General features: G+C 45.4%; 1 protein-coding gene across 1 annotated transcript in view; it reads right to left on the reverse strand.

Annotated features, from left to right (window-relative positions):
• Positions 1 to 19,461, reverse strand: part of LOC139561106 (collagen alpha-6(IV) chain-like) — a 251,314-nt gene that overhangs the window by 49,405 nt on the left and 182,448 nt on the right. Inside the window, exons 5-10 of the mRNA XM_071377973.1 lie at positions 19,072 to 19,251; positions 13,237 to 13,356; positions 8,006 to 8,062; positions 7,684 to 7,719; positions 6,453 to 6,515; positions 5,490 to 5,525 (exon numbers count right to left, since the gene is read on the reverse strand). Coding sequence (XP_071234074.1) covers positions 5,490 to 5,525; positions 6,453 to 6,515; positions 7,684 to 7,719; positions 8,006 to 8,062; positions 13,237 to 13,356; positions 19,072 to 19,251 — 492 coding nt within the window. The remainder of the gene's footprint in view (positions 1 to 5,489; positions 5,526 to 6,452; positions 6,516 to 7,683; positions 7,720 to 8,005; positions 8,063 to 13,236; positions 13,357 to 19,071; positions 19,252 to 19,461) is intronic.

Consider the following 19,461-nt stretch of genomic DNA (forward strand, 5'->3'; position numbering starts at 1 on the left):
ATAGCTAGGTGATAGATAGGTGGGACAACCATATATAACAGGCATAGGATGAACATTTTACCTCAATAACATAGCTGTCAGTAGAGTCAGAGCTAGAGGGGGGTCGGTCAGGGGGGGGGGGGGGGGGGGGGTCAAGTGAGGTGCTGACCTGTTTCACCCTCTACAACCACTGTGATTATTATTATTTGACCATGCTGGTCATCTATGAACATTTGAACATCTTGGCCATGTACTGTTACAATCTCCACCCGGCACAGCCAGAAGAGGATTGGCCACCCCTCTAGGTTTCTTCCTACGTTCCTGCCTTTCTAGGGAGTTTTTCCTAGCCACCGTGCTTCTATATCTGCATTTCTTGCTGTTTGGGATTTCAGGCTGGGTTTCTGTACAGCACTTTGTGACATCAGCTGATGTAAAAAGGGCTTTATAAATACATTTGATTGATTGAAGTGAAAGTGCTGGTTGGTTAAGAGTACACACATATATATATTTTGTGTGGGGGGGGGGTGGAGGTGAGGAGGAGGATTATTTAAGATACTGTTAGAAGAGAGAAAGGGTTTGGGTGGAGGTGAGGAGGAGGAGGATTTAAGATACTGTTAGAAGAGAGAGAGGGTTTGGGTGGAGGTGAGGAGGAGGAGGAGGATTTAAGATACTGTTAGAAGAGAGAAAGGGTTTGGGTGGAGGTGAGGAGGAGGAGGATTTAAGATACTGTTAGAAGAGAGAAAGGGTTTGGGTGGAGGTGAGGAGGAGGAGGAGGATTTAAGATACTGTTAGAAGAGAGAAAGGGTTTGGTTGGAGGTGAGGAGGAGGAGGATTTAAGATACTGTTAGAAGAGAGAGAGGGTTTGGGTGGAGGTGAGGAGGAGGAGGATTTAAGATACTGTTAGAAGAGAGAGAGGGTTTGGGTGGAGGTGAGGAGGAGGAGGAGGATTTAAGATACTGTTAGAAGAGAGAGAAAGGGTTTGGGTGGAGGTGAGGAGGAGGAGGATTTAAGATACTGTTAGAAGAGAAAGAAAGGGTTTGGGTGGAGGTGAGGAGGAGGAGGAGGATTTAAGATACTGTTAGAAGAGAGAGAAAGGGTTTGGGTGGAGGTGAGGAGGAGGAGGAGGATTTAAGATACTGTTAGAAGAGAGAGAAAGGGTTTGGGTGGAGGTGAAGAGGAGGAGGATTTAAGATACTGTTAGAAGAGAGAGAGGGTTTGGGTGGAGGTGAGGAGGAGGAGGAGGATTTTAGATACTGTTAGAAGAGAGAGAGGGTTTGGGTGGAGGTGAGGAGGAGGAGGATTTAAGATACTGTTAGAAGAGAGAAAGGGTTTGGGTGGAGGTGAGGAGGAGGAGGATTTAAGATACTGTTAGGAGAGAGAAAGGGTTTGGGTGGAGGTGAGGAGGAGGAGGAGGATTTAAGATACTGTTAGAAGAGAAAGGGTTTGGGTGGAGGTGAGGAGGAGGAGGAGGATTTAAGATACTGTTAGAAGAGAGAGAGGGTTTGGGTGGAGGTGAGGAGGAGGAGGAGGATTTAAGATACTGTTAGGAGAGAGAAAGGGTTTGGGTGGAGGTGAGGAGGAGGAGGAGGATTTAAGATACTGTTAGGAGAGAGAAAGGGTTTGGGTGGAGGTGAGGAGGAGGAGGATTTAAGATACTGTTAGAAGAGAGAGAAAGGGTTTGGGTGGAGGTGAGGAGGAGGAGGATTTAAGATACTGTTAGAAGAGAGAGAGGGTTTGGGTGGAGGTGAGGAGGAGGAGGATTTAAGATACTGTTAGAAGAGAGAGAGGGTTTGGGTGGAGGTGAGGAGGAGGAGGATTTAAGATACTGTTAGAAGAGAGAAAGGGTTTGGGTGGAGGTGAGGAGGAGGAGGAGGATTTAAGATACTGTTAGAAGAGAGAGAAAGGGTTTGGGTGGAGGTGAGGAGGAGGAGGAGGATTTAAGATACTGTTAGAAGAAAGAGAGGGTTTGGGTGGAGGTGAGGAGGAGGAGGATTTAAGATACTGTTAGAAGAGAGAAAGGGTTTGGGTGGAGGTGAGGAGGAGGAGGAGGATTTAAGATACTGTTAGAAGAGAGAGAGGGTTTGGGTGGAGGTGAGGAGGAGGAGGATTTAAGATACTGTTAGGAGAGAGAGAGGGTTTGGGTGGAGGTGAGGAGGAGGAGGAGGATTTAAGATACTGTTAGAAGAGAGAGAAAGGGTTTGGGTGGAGGTGAGGAGGAGGAGGAGGATTTAAGATACTGTTAGGAGAGAGAGAGGGTTTGGGTGGAGGTGAGGAGGAGGAGGAGGATTTAAGATACTGTTAGAAGAGAGAGAAAGGGTTTGGGTGGAGGTGAGGAGGAGGAGGAGGATTTAAGATACTGTTAGAAGAGAGAGAAAGGGTTTGGGTGGAGGTGAGGAGGAGGAGGAGGATTTAAGATACTGTTAGAAGAGAGAAAGGGTTTCAGATGTTTTCAGAAGATGGGCAGAAAGAAAGAAAGTCGCACCCTTTACAATCTAATTAAACCTAATAACCAACGTTTGTTGAGAGCATCCTGTACAGTGCCTTCGGAAAGTATACAGACCCCTTGACTTATTCCACATTTGGTTACGTTACAGTCTTATTTTTCCTCAGCAATCTACACACAATACACCATAATGACAAAGTGAAAACAGGTTTAGACATTTTTGCAAATGTATTAAAAATAGACAGGATTACCTTATTTACATAAGTATTCAGACCCTTTGCTATGAGACTGGAAATTGAGCTCAGGTGCATCCTGTTTCCATTGATCATCCTTGAGATGTTTCTACAACTTGATTGGAGTCCACCTGTGGTAAATTCAACTGATTGGACATGATTTGGAAAGGCACACACTTGTCTATATAAGGTCTTACAGTTCACAGTGCATGTCAGAGCAAAAACCAAGCAATGAGGTCGAAGGACTTGTCCGTAGAGCTCCGAGACAGGATTGTGTCGCGACACAGATCTGGGGAAGTGTACCAAAACATTTCAGCATTATTGAAGGTCCCCAAGAACACAGTGGCCTCGATCATTCTTAAATGGAAGAAGTTTGGAATCACCAAGACTCTTCCTAGAGCTGGCCGCCTGGCCAAACTGAGCAATCGGGGGAGAAGGGCCTTGGTCAGGGAGGTGACCAAGAACCCAATGGTCACTCTGACAGAGCTCTAGATTTTCTCTGTGGAGATGAGAGAACCTTCCAGAAGGACAATCATCTCTGCAGCACTCCACCAATCAGGCCATTATGGTAGAGTGGCCTAGACGGAAGCCACTCCTCAGTAAAAGGCAGATAACAGTCCGCTTGGAGTTTGCCAAAAGGCACCTAAAGACTCTCAGACCACGAGGAACAAAATTCTCTGGTCTGATGAAACCAAGTTTGAACTCTTTGGCCTGAATGCCAAGCATCACGTCTGGAGGAAACCTGGCACCATCCCTACGGTGAAGCATGGTGGTGACAGCATCATGCTGTGGGGATGATGTTCAGCGGCAGGGACTGTGAGACTAGTCAGAATTGAGGCAAAGATGAACAGAGCAAAGAGAGATCCTTGATGAAAACGTGCTCCAGAAGGTCAATGACCTCAGCACACAGCTAAGACGACGCAGGAGTGGCTTCGGGACAACTCTCCAAATGTCCTTGAGTGGCCCAGCCAGAGCCCAGACTTAAACCCGATCAAACCTGAAAATAGCTGTGCAGCAACGCTCCCCATCCATCCTGGCAGAGCTTAAGAGGATCTGCAGAGAAGAATGGGAGTGACTCCCCAAAAACAGGTGTGCCAAACTCATACCCAAGGAGACTTGATGATGTAATCGCTGCCAAAGGTGCTTCAACAAAGTACTGAGTAAAGGCTCTGAATACTTATGTAAATGTGATATTTCAGTTTTTGTTTTTATAAATTAGCAACAATTTCTAAAATCCTTTTTTTTTTGCTTTATCATTATGGGGTATTGTGTGTAGATACATTAGATTATTATAAAAAAAAATTTAAGTCTGTAATGTAATAAAATGTGGAAAAAGTCAAGGGGTCTGAATACTTTCCGAAGGCACTATATGTAGAGTATGCAAATGTCTTTCTTTCTTTTTCTACACTTTGCTTTTCATTAGTCAGCACCTCTACACATATTTGTGGGTGTGTGTCAGCTAATGCTTTTACTATACAACAATCCTAGAATAAGCCATATAATAAGCAATCTACATTAATTAACAACAAAAGCAACATTACGCAAACGGCTTTCAGTTCTTCAGAGCATACACTGCCCCCTATCTGTTTGGTGTTGTCATTACACATAGGTCAGGTGTCTAGTTGTCCAGTACTCTGAGGTCAGAGGTCAGGTGTCTAGTTGTCCAGTACTCTGAGGTCAGGTGTCTAGTTGTCCAGTACTCTGAGGTCAGAGGTCAGGTGTCTAGTTGTCCAGTACTCTGAGGTCAGAGGTCAGGTGTCTAGTTGTCCAGTACTCTGAGGTCAGAGGTCAGGTGTCTAGTTGTCCAGTGAGGTCAGAGGTCAGGTGTCTAGTTGTCCAGTACTCTGAGGTCAGAGGTCAGGTGTCTAGTTGTCCAATAGTCTGAGGTCAGAGGTCAGGTGTCTAGTTGTCCAGTAGTCTGAGGTCAGAGGTCAGGTGTCTAGTTGTCCAGTAGTCTGAGGTCAGAGGTCAGGTGTCTAGTTGTCCAGTAGTCTGAGGTCAGAGGTCAGGTGTCTAGTTGTCCAGTACTCTGAGGTCAGAGGTCAGGTGTCTAGTTGTCCAGTACTCTGAGGTCAGAGGTCAGGTGTCTAGTTGTCCAGTACTCTGAGGTCAGGTGTCTAGTTGTCCAGTACTCTGAGGTCAGAGGTCAGGTGTCTAGTTGTCCAGTACTCTGAGGTCAGAGGTCAGGTGTCTAGTTGTCCAGTACTCTGAGGTCAGAGGTCAGGTGTCTAGTTGTCCAGTGAGGTCAGAGGTCAGGTGTCTAGTTGTCCAGTAGTCTGAGGTCAGAGGTCAGGTGTCTAGTTGTCCAATAGTCTGAGGTCAGAGGTCAGGTGTCTAGTTGTCCAGTAGTCTGAGGTCAGAGGTCAGGTGTCTAGTTGTCCAGTAGTCTGAGTTTAGAGGTCAGGTGTCTAGTTGTCCAGTAGTCTGAGGTCAGAGGTCAGGTGTCTAGTTGTCCAGTACTCTGAGGTCAGAGGTCAGGTGTCTAGTTGTCCAGTACTCTGAGGTCAGAGGTCAGGTGTCTAGTTGTCCAATAGTCTGAGGTCAGAGGTCAGGTGTCTAGTTGTCCAGTAGTCTGAGGTCAGAGGTCAGGTGTCTAGTTGTCCAGTACTCTGAGGTCAGAGGTCAGGTGTCTAGTTGTCCAGTACTCTGAGGTCAGAGGTCAGGTGTCTAGTTGTCCAGTACTCTGAGGTCAGAGGTCAGGTGTCTAGTTGTCCAGTACTCTGAGGTCAGAGGTCAGGTGTCTAGTTGTCCAGTAGTCTGAGGTCAGAGGTCAGGTGTCTAGTTGTCCAGTAGTCTGAGGTCAGAGGTCAGGTGTCTAGTTGTCCAGTACTTACTACAGGACCAGGGGGACCGGGGGGACCTGGATTACCCTGGAGAAGAACACAACACAAATACAAGAAGTCAGTCAGGAATAAACAGACAATAAGACAAGTATGTTCCCCCAAGTCACCAGCTTTAGTCATATGAATTAATGTCTAGATTAAACATGACAAGTCACTAGCTTTAGTCATATGAATTAATGTCTAGATTAAACATGACAAGTCACTAGCTTTAATCATATTAATTAATGTCTAGATTAAACATGACAAGTCACTAGCTTTAATCATATTAATTAATGTCTAGATTAAACATGACAAGTCACTAGCTTTAATCATATTAATTAATGTCTAGATTAAACATGACAAGTCACTAGCTTTAGTCATATTTATTAATATCTAGATGTGATGGTTGTCATGACACTGCTTGGGATAAAGTAGCTTCTGTAGAATATGTGTGTGTCTATCTGCCTGTCTATGTGTGTGTGTGGTTCTGTGTGTGTATCTGTCTATGTGTGTGTGTGTGTGGCTCTGTGTGTGTATCTGTCTATGTGTGTGTGTGTGTGGCTCTGTGTGTGTATCTGTCTATGTGTGTGTGTGTGTGGTTCTGTGTGTGTATCTGTCTATGTGTGTGTGTGTGTGGCTCTGTGTGTGTATCTGTCTATGTGTGTGTGTGTGTGTGTGTGTGTGTGTGTGTGTGTGTGTGTGTGTGTGTGTGTGTGTGTGTGTGTGTGTGTGTGTGTGTGTGTGTGTGTGTGTGTGTGTGTGTGTGTGTGTGTATGTGTGTGTGTGTGTGGTTCTGTGTGTGTATCTGTCTATGTGTGTGTGTGTGTGGCTCTGTGTGTGTATCTGTCTATGTGTGTGTGTGTGTGTGTGTGTGTGTGTGTGTGTGTGTGTGTGTGTGTGTGTGTGTGTGTGTGTGTGTGTGTGTGTGGTTCTGTGTGTGTATCTGTCTATGTGTGTGGTTGTGTGTGTACGTACAAGGAATCCATCAGGACCACTGGGGCCGATGTCACCAGGCCTTCCTTTAGGACCTCCAGGACCCTGAGAAGAGAAACAGAACGCAGAGAGACGGGTCAGGAACACAGAACACATAGAACCGTGTCAGGAACACAGAACACATAGAACAGGGTCAGGAACACAGAACACATAGAACAGGGTCAGGAACACATAGAACCGTGTCAGGAACACATAGAACCGTGTCAGGAACACAGAACACATAGAACCGTGTCAGGAACACAGAACACATAGAACAGGGTCAGGAACACAGAACACATAGAACAGGGTCAGGAACACATAGAACCGTGTCAGGAACACATAGAACCGTGTCAGGAACACAGAACACATAGAACCGTGTCAGGAACACAGAACACATAGAACAGGGTCAGGAACACAGAACAAGTAGAACAGGGTCAGGAACACATAGAACCGTGTCAGGAACACAGAACACATAGAACAGGGTCAGGAACACAGAACAAGTAGAACAGGGTCAGGAACACAGAACACATAGAACAGGGTCAGGAACACAGAACACATAGAACAGGGTCAGGAACACATAGAACCGTGTCAGGAACACAGAACACATAGAACAGGGTCAGGAACACAGAACACATAGAACAGGGTCAGGAACACATAGAACCGTGTCAGGAACACAGAACACATAGAACAGGGTCAGGAACACAGAACACATAGAACAGGGTCAGGAACACAGAACACATAGAACAGGGTCAGGAACACATAGAACCGTGTCAGGAACACAGAACACATAGAACCCGGGTCAGGAACACAGAACAAGTAGAACAGGGTCAGGAACACAGAACACATAGAACAGGGTCAGGAACACAGAACACATAGAACAGGGTCAGGAACACATAGAACCGTGTCAGGAACACAGAACACATAGAACAGGGTCAGGAACACAGAACACATAGAACAGGGTCAGGAACACATAGAACCGTGTCAGGAACACAGAACACATAGAACAGGGTCAGGAACACAGAACACATAGAACAGGGTCAGGAACACAGAACACATAGAACAGGGTCAGGAACACATAGAACCGTGTCAGGACACAGAACACATAGAACCCGGGTCAGATACACAGAACACATAGAAACCTTTGAACCGGGTCAGGAACACACCAAGTTATCAATTACACCACATATAAATAATGAAATATAGTATATTGATGTCTAGGAATTAGTTGCCTTACAGGTACACCGTCCAGTCCAGGCAAACCAGGAGCTCCCTGTCAGGAGACAAGACCAACTGAGTTAAACAACTGGCCTTGCTTCATTATAAACATACATGTAGATTTAGGGAAGTGAGGGAGGAGACGAGGGAGGCAGGGAGGGTGTTTCAGGTAAGACCGACCTCAATGGATGGCACAGGATGATGTCATAGCAACAACATTATCCCCCTTCCTCTAAACAATCTCCAGGATAGGACGAGAGGAAAGGAGGGGGAGAGGCACGGAGGTCAAACATTTCCTTATAATATTCTTCTGTGTGTGTGTGTGTGTGTGTATACGTTACCCCTTTGGTTCCAACATATACAGGTTCTCCCTTCTGCCCTTGAGGACCCTTAGGCCCCTGAGAGAGAGAGAGACAGAGAGCGAAATTGGTGTGAAACAGGGAAGGAACTCAGGCGGTATGCTAATTTGGTATAGTGCAGACCTAACTCACTCTATTAAATTAATCAAAACAGGAACATTTTACATTTGGCTAGAAATTTAAAAGGAAATTATTTAAAAAGAGAAAAATATCCTCCTGTGTACTACCTACAGTATATACCCCCCACTAGAATCCCATACTTTAATGAAGACAGCTTCTCCATCCTGGAGGAGGAAATCTGTAATTTCCGGGCCCAGGGACATGTACTAGTCTGTGGCGACCTAAATGCCAGAACTGGACAAGAACCTGACAGCCTCAGCACACAGGGGGACAAACACCTACCTGGAGGTGACAGCATTCCCTCCCCCATATGCCCCCCTACACACAACTACAACAACATAACCAACATAAACGGGTCACAACTCCTGCAGCTCTGTCCCATGCTGGGTATGTACATAGTCAATGGTAGGCTTCGAGGGGACTCCTATGGTAGGTACACCTATAGCTCATCTCTTGGCAGTAGTACTGCAGACTACTTTATCACTGACCTCAACCCAGAGTCTCTCAGAGCATTCACAGTCAGCCCACTGACACCCCTATCAGATCACAGCAAAATCACACTCTACTTGAACAGAGCAATACTCAATCATGAGACATCAAAGCCAAAGGAACTAAATAATATTAAGAAATGCTGTAGTTGGAAGGAAAAAAGTGTGGAAATCTACCCAAAAACTATTAGGAAAAAACAAATTCAATCCCTTCTCGACAATTTCCTGGACATAGTCAATGGTAGGCTTCGAGGGGACTCCTATGGTAGGTAGACCTACAGCTCATCTCTTGGCAGTAGTACCGTAAACTACTTTATCACTGACCTCAACCCTCAACTTCGAGGAGATGTAAAATGGCGCCGAAAGAGATGGCTGACTCGCTTCTAGTCCTTAGGAAACTTTGCAGTATTTTGTTTTTTTAATATATTTTTTCTTACATTGTTAACCCATAAAATTGTATGTGTTATTACATACACCTGGGAAGAACTATTGGATATCAGAGCGGCGGTAACAGCATTACGACCAGGTATACGACTTTCCCGAAGCGGATGCTTTGTTCACACCTCCCAGGGCTATTTAACTGATTTCAGAGGCCGACGCAAAATAACGCCGGCGGTAAAGAGGGATTCGGAGGGGTCTTCTGGTCAGACTTAGGAGGAGCGCACACCACCCACCGCTTCCAAGTATTTTACTTGCTAATGTTCAGTCCCTGTATAACAAAGTTGGAGAGATCAGGGCTCTCCTTCCAGAGAAACAACAGGGATTGTTACATACTCTGTTTCATGGAAACATGGCTCACTCGGGATATACTGTCGGAGTCGGTCAAGCCATCTGGATTCTCAGTTCATCGTGCTAACAGGAATGAACATCTCCCCGGGAAGAAGAAGGGCGGGGTTGTATGTTTCATGATTAACGACTCATGGTGTAATTGTAATAACATATAGGAACTCAAGTCCTTTTGTTCAACCAACCTAGAATACCTCTCAATCAAATGCAGACTGTATTATCTTCCAAGAGAATTCTCTTTGGTTATTGTCACAGCCGTGTATATCCCCCCTCAAGCCGATACCACGACTGCCCTCAAGGAAATTCTATCGTAGCTGGGGACTTTAACAAAGCACATTTGAGGAAAAGGCTACCTAAATTCTATCAGCATATTGACTGTAGCACTGTAGCAAACACTGGACCATTGTAATTCCATCTTCCGGGATGCATACAAGGCCCTCCCCCGCCCTCCTTTCAACAAATCTGAACACGACTCCATTTTGATCCTCCCTTCCTATAGGCAGAAACTGAAACAGGAAGTACCTGTGCTAAGGACTATTCAACACCTGTCTGACCAATTGGAATCCACGCTTCAAGATTGTTTTGATCACGTGGGCTGGGATATGTTCCGGGTCTTCAGAGAATAATATCGATGTATATACCGAGACGTTTACTGAGTTATCATGAAGCGTATAGGAGATGTTGTACCCACTGTGACTATTAAAACCTACCCAAACCAGACAATGTGGATAGATGGCAGCATTCGCGCAAAACTGAAAGCGTGAACCACCGCATTTAACCCATGTAAGGTAACTGGGAATATGGCAGAATACAAACAGAGTAGTGATTCCCTCCACAAGGCAATTAAACAGGCAACACATCAGCATAGAGACAAAGTGGAGTCGCAGTTCATCAGACATATGTGGCAGGGTCTACAGACAATCACGGACTACAAAAGGAAAACCAGCCACGTCGTGGAAATTGAGTCTCGCTTCCGGACAAGCCAAACACGTTATTTTCCCGCTAGCAAGGACTGTGGGCTCTCCATCTCCATGGCCGACATGAGGAATACATTTAAAAAAGTTAACCCTCGCAAGGCTGCCGGCCCAGACGGCATCCCTAGCCGCGTCCTCAGAGCATGCGCAGACCAGCTGGCTGCGGTGTTTACGGATATATGCAATCTCTCCCTATCCCAGTCTGCTGTCCCCATATGCTTCAAGAGGGCCACCATTGGTCCTGTACCCGAGAATGCAAAGGTAACTGAACCAAATGCCTATCGCCCCGTAGCACTCACTTCCGTCATCATGAAGTGCTTTGAGAGACTAGTCAAGGACCATATCACCTCCACCCTACCTGTCACCCTAGACCCACTTCAATTTGCTTATAGCCCCAATAGGTCCACAGACGATGCAATCGCCATGACACTGCACACTGCCCTATCCCATCTGGACAAGAGGAATAACTAAGTCAGAATGCTGTTCATTGACTATAGCTCAGCATTCAACACCAAAGTACCCTCCAAACTGATCATTAAGCTGGAGGCCCTGGGTCTGAAACCCAGGGCCTCGTGTTTTCTAAGCCATCAAAAGGAACAAATTGAGACTCTGCAGGCAAATTCTGCTAAAATATTATCCGTGTACAACATAAAACACCAAATAATGCATGCAGAGTAGAATTAGGTCGATACCCGCTAATTATCAAAATCCAGAAAAGAAACGTTAAATTCTACAACCACTTAAAAGGAAACGATTCCCAAACCTTCCATAACAAAGCCATCACCTACAGAGAGATGAACCTGGAGAAGAGTCCCCTAAGCAAGCTGGTCCTGAGGCTCTGTTCACAAACAGACCCCACAGAGCCCCAGGACAGGAACACAATTAGACCCAACCAAATCATGAGAAAACAAAAAGAGAATTACTTGACACATTGGAAAGAATTAACAAAAACACCCAGAGCAAACTGGAATGCTATTTGGAAACAGAGAGGTCATAGTGGCAGAATACCTGACCACTGTGACTGACCCACAATTAAGGAAATCTTTGACTATGTACAGACTCAGTGAGCATAGCCTTGCTATTGAGAAATGTAGCCGTAGGCAGACATGGCTCTCAAGAGAAGACAGGCTATGTGCACACTGCACACAAAATGAGGTGGAAACTTCCTAACCTCCTGACAAATGTATGACCCTATTAGAGACACATCTTTCCCTCAGATTACACAGATCCACAAAGAATTAGAAAACAAACCCAATCTTGATAAACTCCCATATCTACTGGGTGAAATACCACAGTGTGCCATCACATCAGCAAGATTTGTGACCTGTTGCCCCAAGAAAAGGGCAACCAGTGAAGAACAAACACCATTGTAAATACAACCCATATTTATGTTTATTTATCTTCCCTTTTGTACTTGAACTCTTTGCCAATAAAGCTCCTTGAATTGAAATTGAATTGAATTGAGAGATAGAGAGAGAGAGAGAGAGAGGAAGAGAGAGAGAGAGAGAGAGAGAGAGAGAGAGAGAGAGAGAGAGAGAGAGAGAGAGAGAGAGAGAGAGAGAGAGAGAGAGAGAGAGAGAGAGAGAGAGAGAGAGAGAGAGAGAGAGAGAGAGAGAGAGAGAGAGAGAGAGAGAGAGAGAGAGAGAGAGAGAGAGAGAGAGAGAGAGAGAGAGAGAGAGAGAGAGAGAGAGAGAGAGAGAGAGAGAGAGAGAGAGAGAGAGAGAGAGAGAGACAAAGAGAGAGACAGAGAGACAGAGAGACAGAGAGAGAGACGAAGAGAGACAAAGAGAGACAAAGAGAGAGAGAGACAGAGAGAGAGAGACAAAGAGAGAGAGAGAGAGAGAGAGAGAGAGAGAGAGAGAGAGAGAGAGAGAGACAGAGAGACAGCGAGACAGAGAGACAGAGAGACAGAGAGACAGAGAGAGACATTGTGTCATATTGAAGCCAGTAACACCCGGCAGCCGGCTCACACTATGCAGAGTTCCCCCTCAGTCAGCAACCATTTGGTTACCAGGCCACCGTTGTAACCGTTTGGCTACTACCCGTTGCTAGACAACTGACTCTTGTTACAGTGACATTGGTACTGATGTTGATGATTGATGTTACTTACAGAGAATCCAGTTAGGTCCAACAAACACTAAACTACATGACTCTTATTACAGAACCGATATTCCACAGTAACGTTAACATAGGACATTTAGCAGACGCTTTTATCCAAAGCCACTTACAGTCATACGTAAATACACATTACGTAGGGTAGTCCCAGGATTCAAACCCACTATCCTGGTGTCGCAAGTTCAGTGCTCTACAGAGGACCACCAGTGTTGCATTCCCGGTTAAAGGTTATTTTTTGTAAAGAGAAACTCGACCGTATAAAGCATTAACATCACAAAGAGATTTATTTGTGGTCCCGTGTGGCTCAGTTGGTAGAGCATGGTGCTTGCAACGCCAGGGTTGTGGGTTCAATTCCCACGGGGGGACCAGGATGAATATGTATGAACTTTCCAATTTGTAAGTCGCTCTGGATAAGAGCGTCTGCTAAATGACTTAAATGTAAATGTATTTCCAACATGACAGCAGATACAACATAGCCGGTTCAAGCTGAGTCCATCTGCACCCTCTCAAAGGAAGCACACCTGAATATCTGGGCCAACAACCAATGAGGGCCTGTCCATAAAAGTATGCGCATCCAATCAGATACGTATTTCCAATGTCACACACTGAGCATGTGCAAACCCTTTTAACCAGGTGTGCATAATAACATGGTGCTTATTTCTAGAACACAACAACCTACATGTACAGATGATGATAATAGTAGATAATAGCCAGTGTAGAGGTTACTCACAGGGAGTCCTGAAGCTCCAGGTATTCCTCCGTCTAGAGCTCTGGGACCCGGGTCTCCCTGGGTACCGTTACATCCATCAAACCCTGGTAGACCCCTGCCACCGTCCTGACCTGGGTGACCCTGGGGTGAGAGAGAAACGGTTAGGTTGTGTGTGTGTGTGTTTTATTTATTTTATTTCACCTTTATTTAACCAGGTAGGCAAGTTGAGAACAAGTTCTCATTTACAATTGCGACCTGGCCAAGATAAAGCAAAGCAGTTTGACACATACAACAACACAGAGTTACACATGGAGTAAAACAAACATACAGTCAATAATTCAGTAGAAAAACAAGTATATACAACGTGAGCAAATGAGGTGAGATAAGGGAGGTAAAGGCAAAAAAAAGGCCATGGTGGCGAAGTAAATACAATATAGCAAGTTAAACACTGGAATGGTAGATTTGCAGTGGAAGAATGTGCAAAGTAGAGATATAAATAATGGGGTGCAAAGGAGCAAAATAAATAAATAAATACAGTAGGGGGAGAGGTAGTTGTTTGGGCTAAATTATAGATGGGCTATGTACAGGTGCAGTAATCTATGAGCTGCTCTGACAGCTGGTGCTTAAAGATAGTGAGGGAAATAAGACTTTCCAGTTTCAGAGATTTTTGTAGTTCGTTCCAGTCATTGGCAGCAGAGAACTGGAAGGAGAGGCGGCCAAAGGAAGAATTGGTTTTGGGGGTGACCAGAGAGATATACCTGCTGGAGTGCGTGCTACAGGTGGGTGCTGCTATGGTGACCAGCGAGCTGAGATAAGGGGGGACTTTACCTAGCAGGGTCTTGTAGATGACCTGGAGCCAGTGGGTTTGGCGACGAGTATGAAGCGAGGACCAGCCAACGAGAGCATACAGGTCATGGTGGTGGGTAGTATATGGGGCTTTGGTGACAAAACGGATGGCACTGTGATAGACTACATCCAATTTGCTGAGTAGAGTGTTGGAGGCTATTGTAAATGACATCGCCGAAGTCGAGGATCGGTAGGATGGTCAGTTTTACAAGGGTATGTTTGGCAGCATGAGTGAAGGATGCTTTGTTGCAAAATAGGCAGCCAATTCTAGATTTAACTTTGGATTGGAGATGTTTGATGTGAGTTTGGAAGGAGAGTTTACAGTCTAACCAGACACCTAGGTATTTGTAGTTGTCCACATATTCTAAGTCAGAACCGTCCAGAGTAGTGATGTTGGACGGACAGGCGGGCAGCGATCGGTTGAAGAGCATGCATTTAGTTTTACTTGTATTTAAGAGCAATTGGAGGCCACGGAAGGAGAGTTGTATGGCATTAAAGCTCGTCTGGAGGGTTGTTAACTTCTTCGGGGTAGGGGCAGACATTTTCACTTTTGGATAAATAGGATAAATAGCATGCCAAAATTATTAGTAGATTTGGATAGAAAAAACTCTGAAGTTTCTAAAACTGTTTGAATCATGTCTGTGAGAATAACAGAACTTATGTAGCAGGCGAAACCCCGAGGACAAACCATTCAGAAATATATATTTTTTGAGGTCACTGTCTTTTCAATGAGCTTTCATTGGGACACCAGATTTCTAAGGGACTTGTTTGCAGTTCCTACCGCTTCCACTGGATGTCACCAGTGTTTGAAAATTGGTTGAGGTTATTCCTTTGTGTAATGAACAAGTACGGCAATCGTAAATGAGGTTCACTTGAAGTAAATTGTTTGAGAGAGGCACATTACCAAAAAAGTTGCGTCAGTTTGTTTTCTTTTTGTATTGAACACAGATCATCCCGTCTTCAAATTGATCGATTATTAACGTTTAAAAATACCTAACGTTGTATTACAAAAGTAGTTTGAAATGTTTTGGTAAAGTTTACATGTAACTTTTGATATATTTTGTAGTGACGTTGCGCAAGTTGGAAGCTGTGTTTTTCTGGATGAAACGCGACAAATAAATTGACATTTTGGATATATATCGACGGAATTAATCAAACAAAAGGACCATTTGTGATGTTTATGGGACATATTGGAGTGCCAACAAAAGAATTTCGTCAAAGGTAAGGCATGAATTATATTTTTATTTCTGCGTTTTGTGTCGTGCCTGAAGTGTTGAAATATGCTACTCTCTTTGTTTACTGTTGTGCTATCAGCAGATAATAGCATCTTATGCTTTTCCCGAAAAGCCTTTTTGAAATCTGACATGTTGGCTGGATTCACAACGAGTGTAGCTTTAATTTGGTATCTTACATGTGTGATATAATGAAAGTTTGATTTTTATATCATTTGATTTGAATATGGTGCTCTGTATTTTCCCTGGCTATTGGCCAGGTGGGACGATTGCGTCCCACCTACCCCAGAGAGGTTAACACAGTGTCCAAAGAAGGGGTGGAAGTATACAGAATGGTGTCGTCTGCGTAGAGGTGGATCAGAGACTCACCAGCAGCAACAGCGACATCATTGATGTATACAGAGAAGAGAGTCGGTCCAAGAATTGAACCCTGTGGCACCCCCATAGAGACTGCCAGAGGCCTGGAAAACAGGCCCTCCGATTTGACACACTGAACTATATCAGAGAAGTAGTTGGTGAACCAGGCGAGGCAATCATTTGAGAAACCAAGGCTATCGAGTCTGCCGATGAGGATGTGGTGATTGACAGAGTCGAAAGCCTTTGCCAGGTCAATCACTACGGCTGCACAGTATTGTTTCGTATCGATGGCGGTTAGGATATCGTTTAGGACCTTGAGCGTGCCTGAGGTGCACCCATGACCAGCTCTGAAACCAGATTACAGAGCGGAGAAGGTATGGTGGGATTCGAAATGGTCAGTAATCTGTTTGTTGACTTGGCTTTCGAAGACCTTAGAAAGGCAGTTTGGGTCAAGAGTGTCCCCCCCTTTGAAGAGGGGGATGACTGCAGCTGCTTTCCAATCTTTGGGAATCTCAGACGACACGAAAGAGAGGTTGAACAGGCTAGTAATAGGGGTTGCAACAATTTCGACAGATAATTTTAGAAAGAAAGGGTCCAGATTGTCTAGCCCGGCTGATTTGTAGGGGTCCAGATTTTGCAGCTCTTTCAGAACATCAGCTGACTGGATTTGGGAGAAGGAGAAATGGGGAAGGCTTGGGGGAGTTGCTGTGGGGGGTGCAGTGCTGTTGACCGGGGTGGGGGTAGCCAGGTGGAAAGCATGGCCAGCCGTAGAAAAATGCTTATTGAAATTCTCAATTATAGTGGATTTGTCGGTGGTGACCGTGTTACCTAGCCTCAGTGCAGTGGGCAGCTGGGAGGAGGTGTTCTAACTTTACAGTGTCCCAGAACTTTTTTGAGTTTGTGTTGCAGGAAGCAAATTTCTGCTTGAAAAAGCTAGCCTTGGCTTTTCTAACTGCCTGTGTATATTGGTTTCTAGCTTCCCTGAAAAGTTGCATATCACGGGGGCTGTTCGATGCTAATGCAGAACGCCATAGGATGTTTTTGTGTTGGTTAAGGGCAGTCAGGTCTGGAGAGAACCAAGGGCTATATCTGTTCCTGGTTCTAAATTTCTTGAATGGGGCATGCTTATTTAAGATAGTGAGGAAGGCATTTAAAAAAAATAACCAGGCATCCTCTACTGACGGGATGAGATCAATATCCTTCCAGGATACCTCGGCCAGGTCGATTAGAAAGGCCTGTTCGCTGAAGTGTTTCAGGGAGCGTTTGCCAGTGATGAGTGGAGGTCGTTTCACCGCTGACCCATTACGGATGCAGGCAATGAGGCAGTGATCGCTGAGATCTTGGTTGAAAACAGCAGAGGTGTATTTAGAGGGCAAGTTGGTTAGGATGATATCTATGAGGGTGCCCGTGTTTACGGCTTTGGGGTGGTACCTGGTAGGTTCATTGATAATTTGTGTGAGATTGAGAGCATCAAGCTTAGATTGTAGGATGGCTGGGGTGTTAAGCATGTTCCAGTTTAGGTCGCCTAGCAGCACGAGCTCTGAAGATAGATGGGGGGCAATCAGTTCACATATGGTGTCCAGAGAACAGCTGGGGGCAGAGGGTGGTCTATAGCAGACGGCAACGGTGAGAGACTTGTTTTTAGAGAGGTGGATTTTTAAAAGTAGAAGTTCAAATTGCTTGGGTACAGACCTGGATAGTAGGACAGAACTCTGCAGGCTATCTTTGCAGTAGATTGCAACTCCGCCCCCTTTGGCTGTTCTATCTTGTCTGAAAATGTTGTAGTTAGGAATCTAGATATCAGAATTTTTGGTGGTCTTCCTAAGCCAGGATTCAGACACGGCTAGAACATCCGGGTTGGCAGTGTGTGCTAAAGCAGTGAACAAAACAAACTTAGGGAGGAGGCTTCTAATGTTAACATGCATGAAGCCAAGGCTATTACGGTTACAGAAGTCATCAAAAGAGAGCGCCTGGGGAATAGGAGTGGAGCTAGGCACTGCAGGGCCTGGATTCACCTCTACATCACCAGAGGAACAGAGGAGGAGTAAGATAAGGGTACGGTTTAGCCGCTATGAGAATTGGTCGTCTAGAACGTCCGGAACAGAGAGTAAAAGGAGGTTTCTGGGGGCGATAAAATAGCTTCAAGGTATAATGTACAGACAAAGGTATGGTAGGATGTGAATACAGTGGAGGTAAACCTAGGTATTGAGTGATGATGAGAGAGATATTGTCTCTAGAAACATCATTGAAATCAGGTGATGTCATCGCATGTGTGGGTGGTGGAACTGAAAGGTTGGATAAGGTATAGTGAGCAGGGCTACAGGCTCTACAGTGAAATAAGCCAATAAACACTAACCAGAACAGCAATGGACAAGGCATATTGACATTAAGGAGAGGCATGCTTAGTCGAGTGATCATAAGGGTTCAGTGAGTAGTGAGGTTGGTTGGGGTCACGGCGATTCAGACAGCTAGCCGAGCCATCGGTAGCAAGCTGGCAGAGGATGGAGGTCTGTTTTTGGCCACCTCGTGCGTTTCCGACGGTAGATTAGTGGGGTTCCATGTGGTAGAGGTAATCAATCCAATTGGCAAAATAGATATAGTTATTGTGACCCAAGAAAAATTGTCCGATCGATAGACCTATTCAGATAGCAGCCGATAAGACAGCTAACGATTAGCGGGCCGCAGATGGGCTTTCAGGTAACGTCGCGACGGAGGTGCCAGTTGGATAACTCCCTCGGGCAGATAACGTCGGTAGTCCAGTCGTGAAGGCCCGGTGGGGCTCCGCATCAGCAGTAAAACGGGTCCGGATAGGTGATTGTAGCCCAGGAATGGCTGATGGAACTCTTCAGCTGGCTAGCTCTGGAATAATTGATGTTTGCTCCGGGATCGACGTAAGCCAATAGTCACATGGATAGCAGCTAGCTAGCTGCGAGATCCATGTGTAAATCTCCAGAGCTTGTGGTTGAAATCCGGGGATATGGAGAGAAAAATAGGTCCGGTATGTTCTGGTCTGAGTCGCATTGGCTATAGCTTTTCGAGCTAAAGGATAGCTGATGACCACAAACCGTGGTTAGCTGAATACTAACGTTAGCCAGTAAACTGGCTAGCTTCTGGCTAGCTTCTGGCTAGCTTCTATTGTGGATTTCAGATTTGAGGTAAATAATACTTTTTTTTTTTTTAAATTGGTGAGGCGGGTTGCAGGAGAGTTTTTGGAAAAGAAAATATATAAAAGATATGCGAAGAAAGATGTAAATATATATATACACGGGACACGACAAGACGAGGACAAAGGACGTCTGACTGCTATGCCATCTTGGGACAAATTGTGTGTGTGTGTGTGTGTGTGTGTGTGTGTGTGTGTGTGTGTGTGTGTGTGTGTGTGTGCGTGCGTGCGTGTGTGTGTGTGCGCTACAATACTCACTGGGACTCCGTCGTTTCCTGGGAACCCTGGTACGCCCATGGGCCCCTTGTCTCCTTTCAGCCCAGAGGGGCCCATGCGCCCGACGTGGCCCTTCTCTCCTTTTGGCCCTAAAGGCCCTTGGTCGCCTGTGAACCCCTCTGGTCCACCGGGTCCTACTGGCCCCAATGCCCCTGGACGCCCCTGGAGAGAGGGAAGAGGAGGAGGCAGACATGGTGACACAATTCTTAAAAAGTTATTTAAAAAATATTGAGTCTTTAAGCCTTTGAAAGTCAAAGTTGAATGCTTCGGGGAGGAGGAGAGGGACCCCTGACTAACACTTAGACTATGTATAGTAAAATATAGTCCTGGAAAAACGCCTCACTCTCTCGCTCATTGGCTGGACGTCCTTTG

This window comes from Salvelinus alpinus, chromosome 31, assembly GCF_045679555.1.
Source record: "Salvelinus alpinus chromosome 31, SLU_Salpinus.1, whole genome shotgun sequence".
Lineage (NCBI taxonomy): Eukaryota > Metazoa > Chordata > Actinopteri > Salmoniformes > Salmonidae > Salvelinus > Salvelinus alpinus.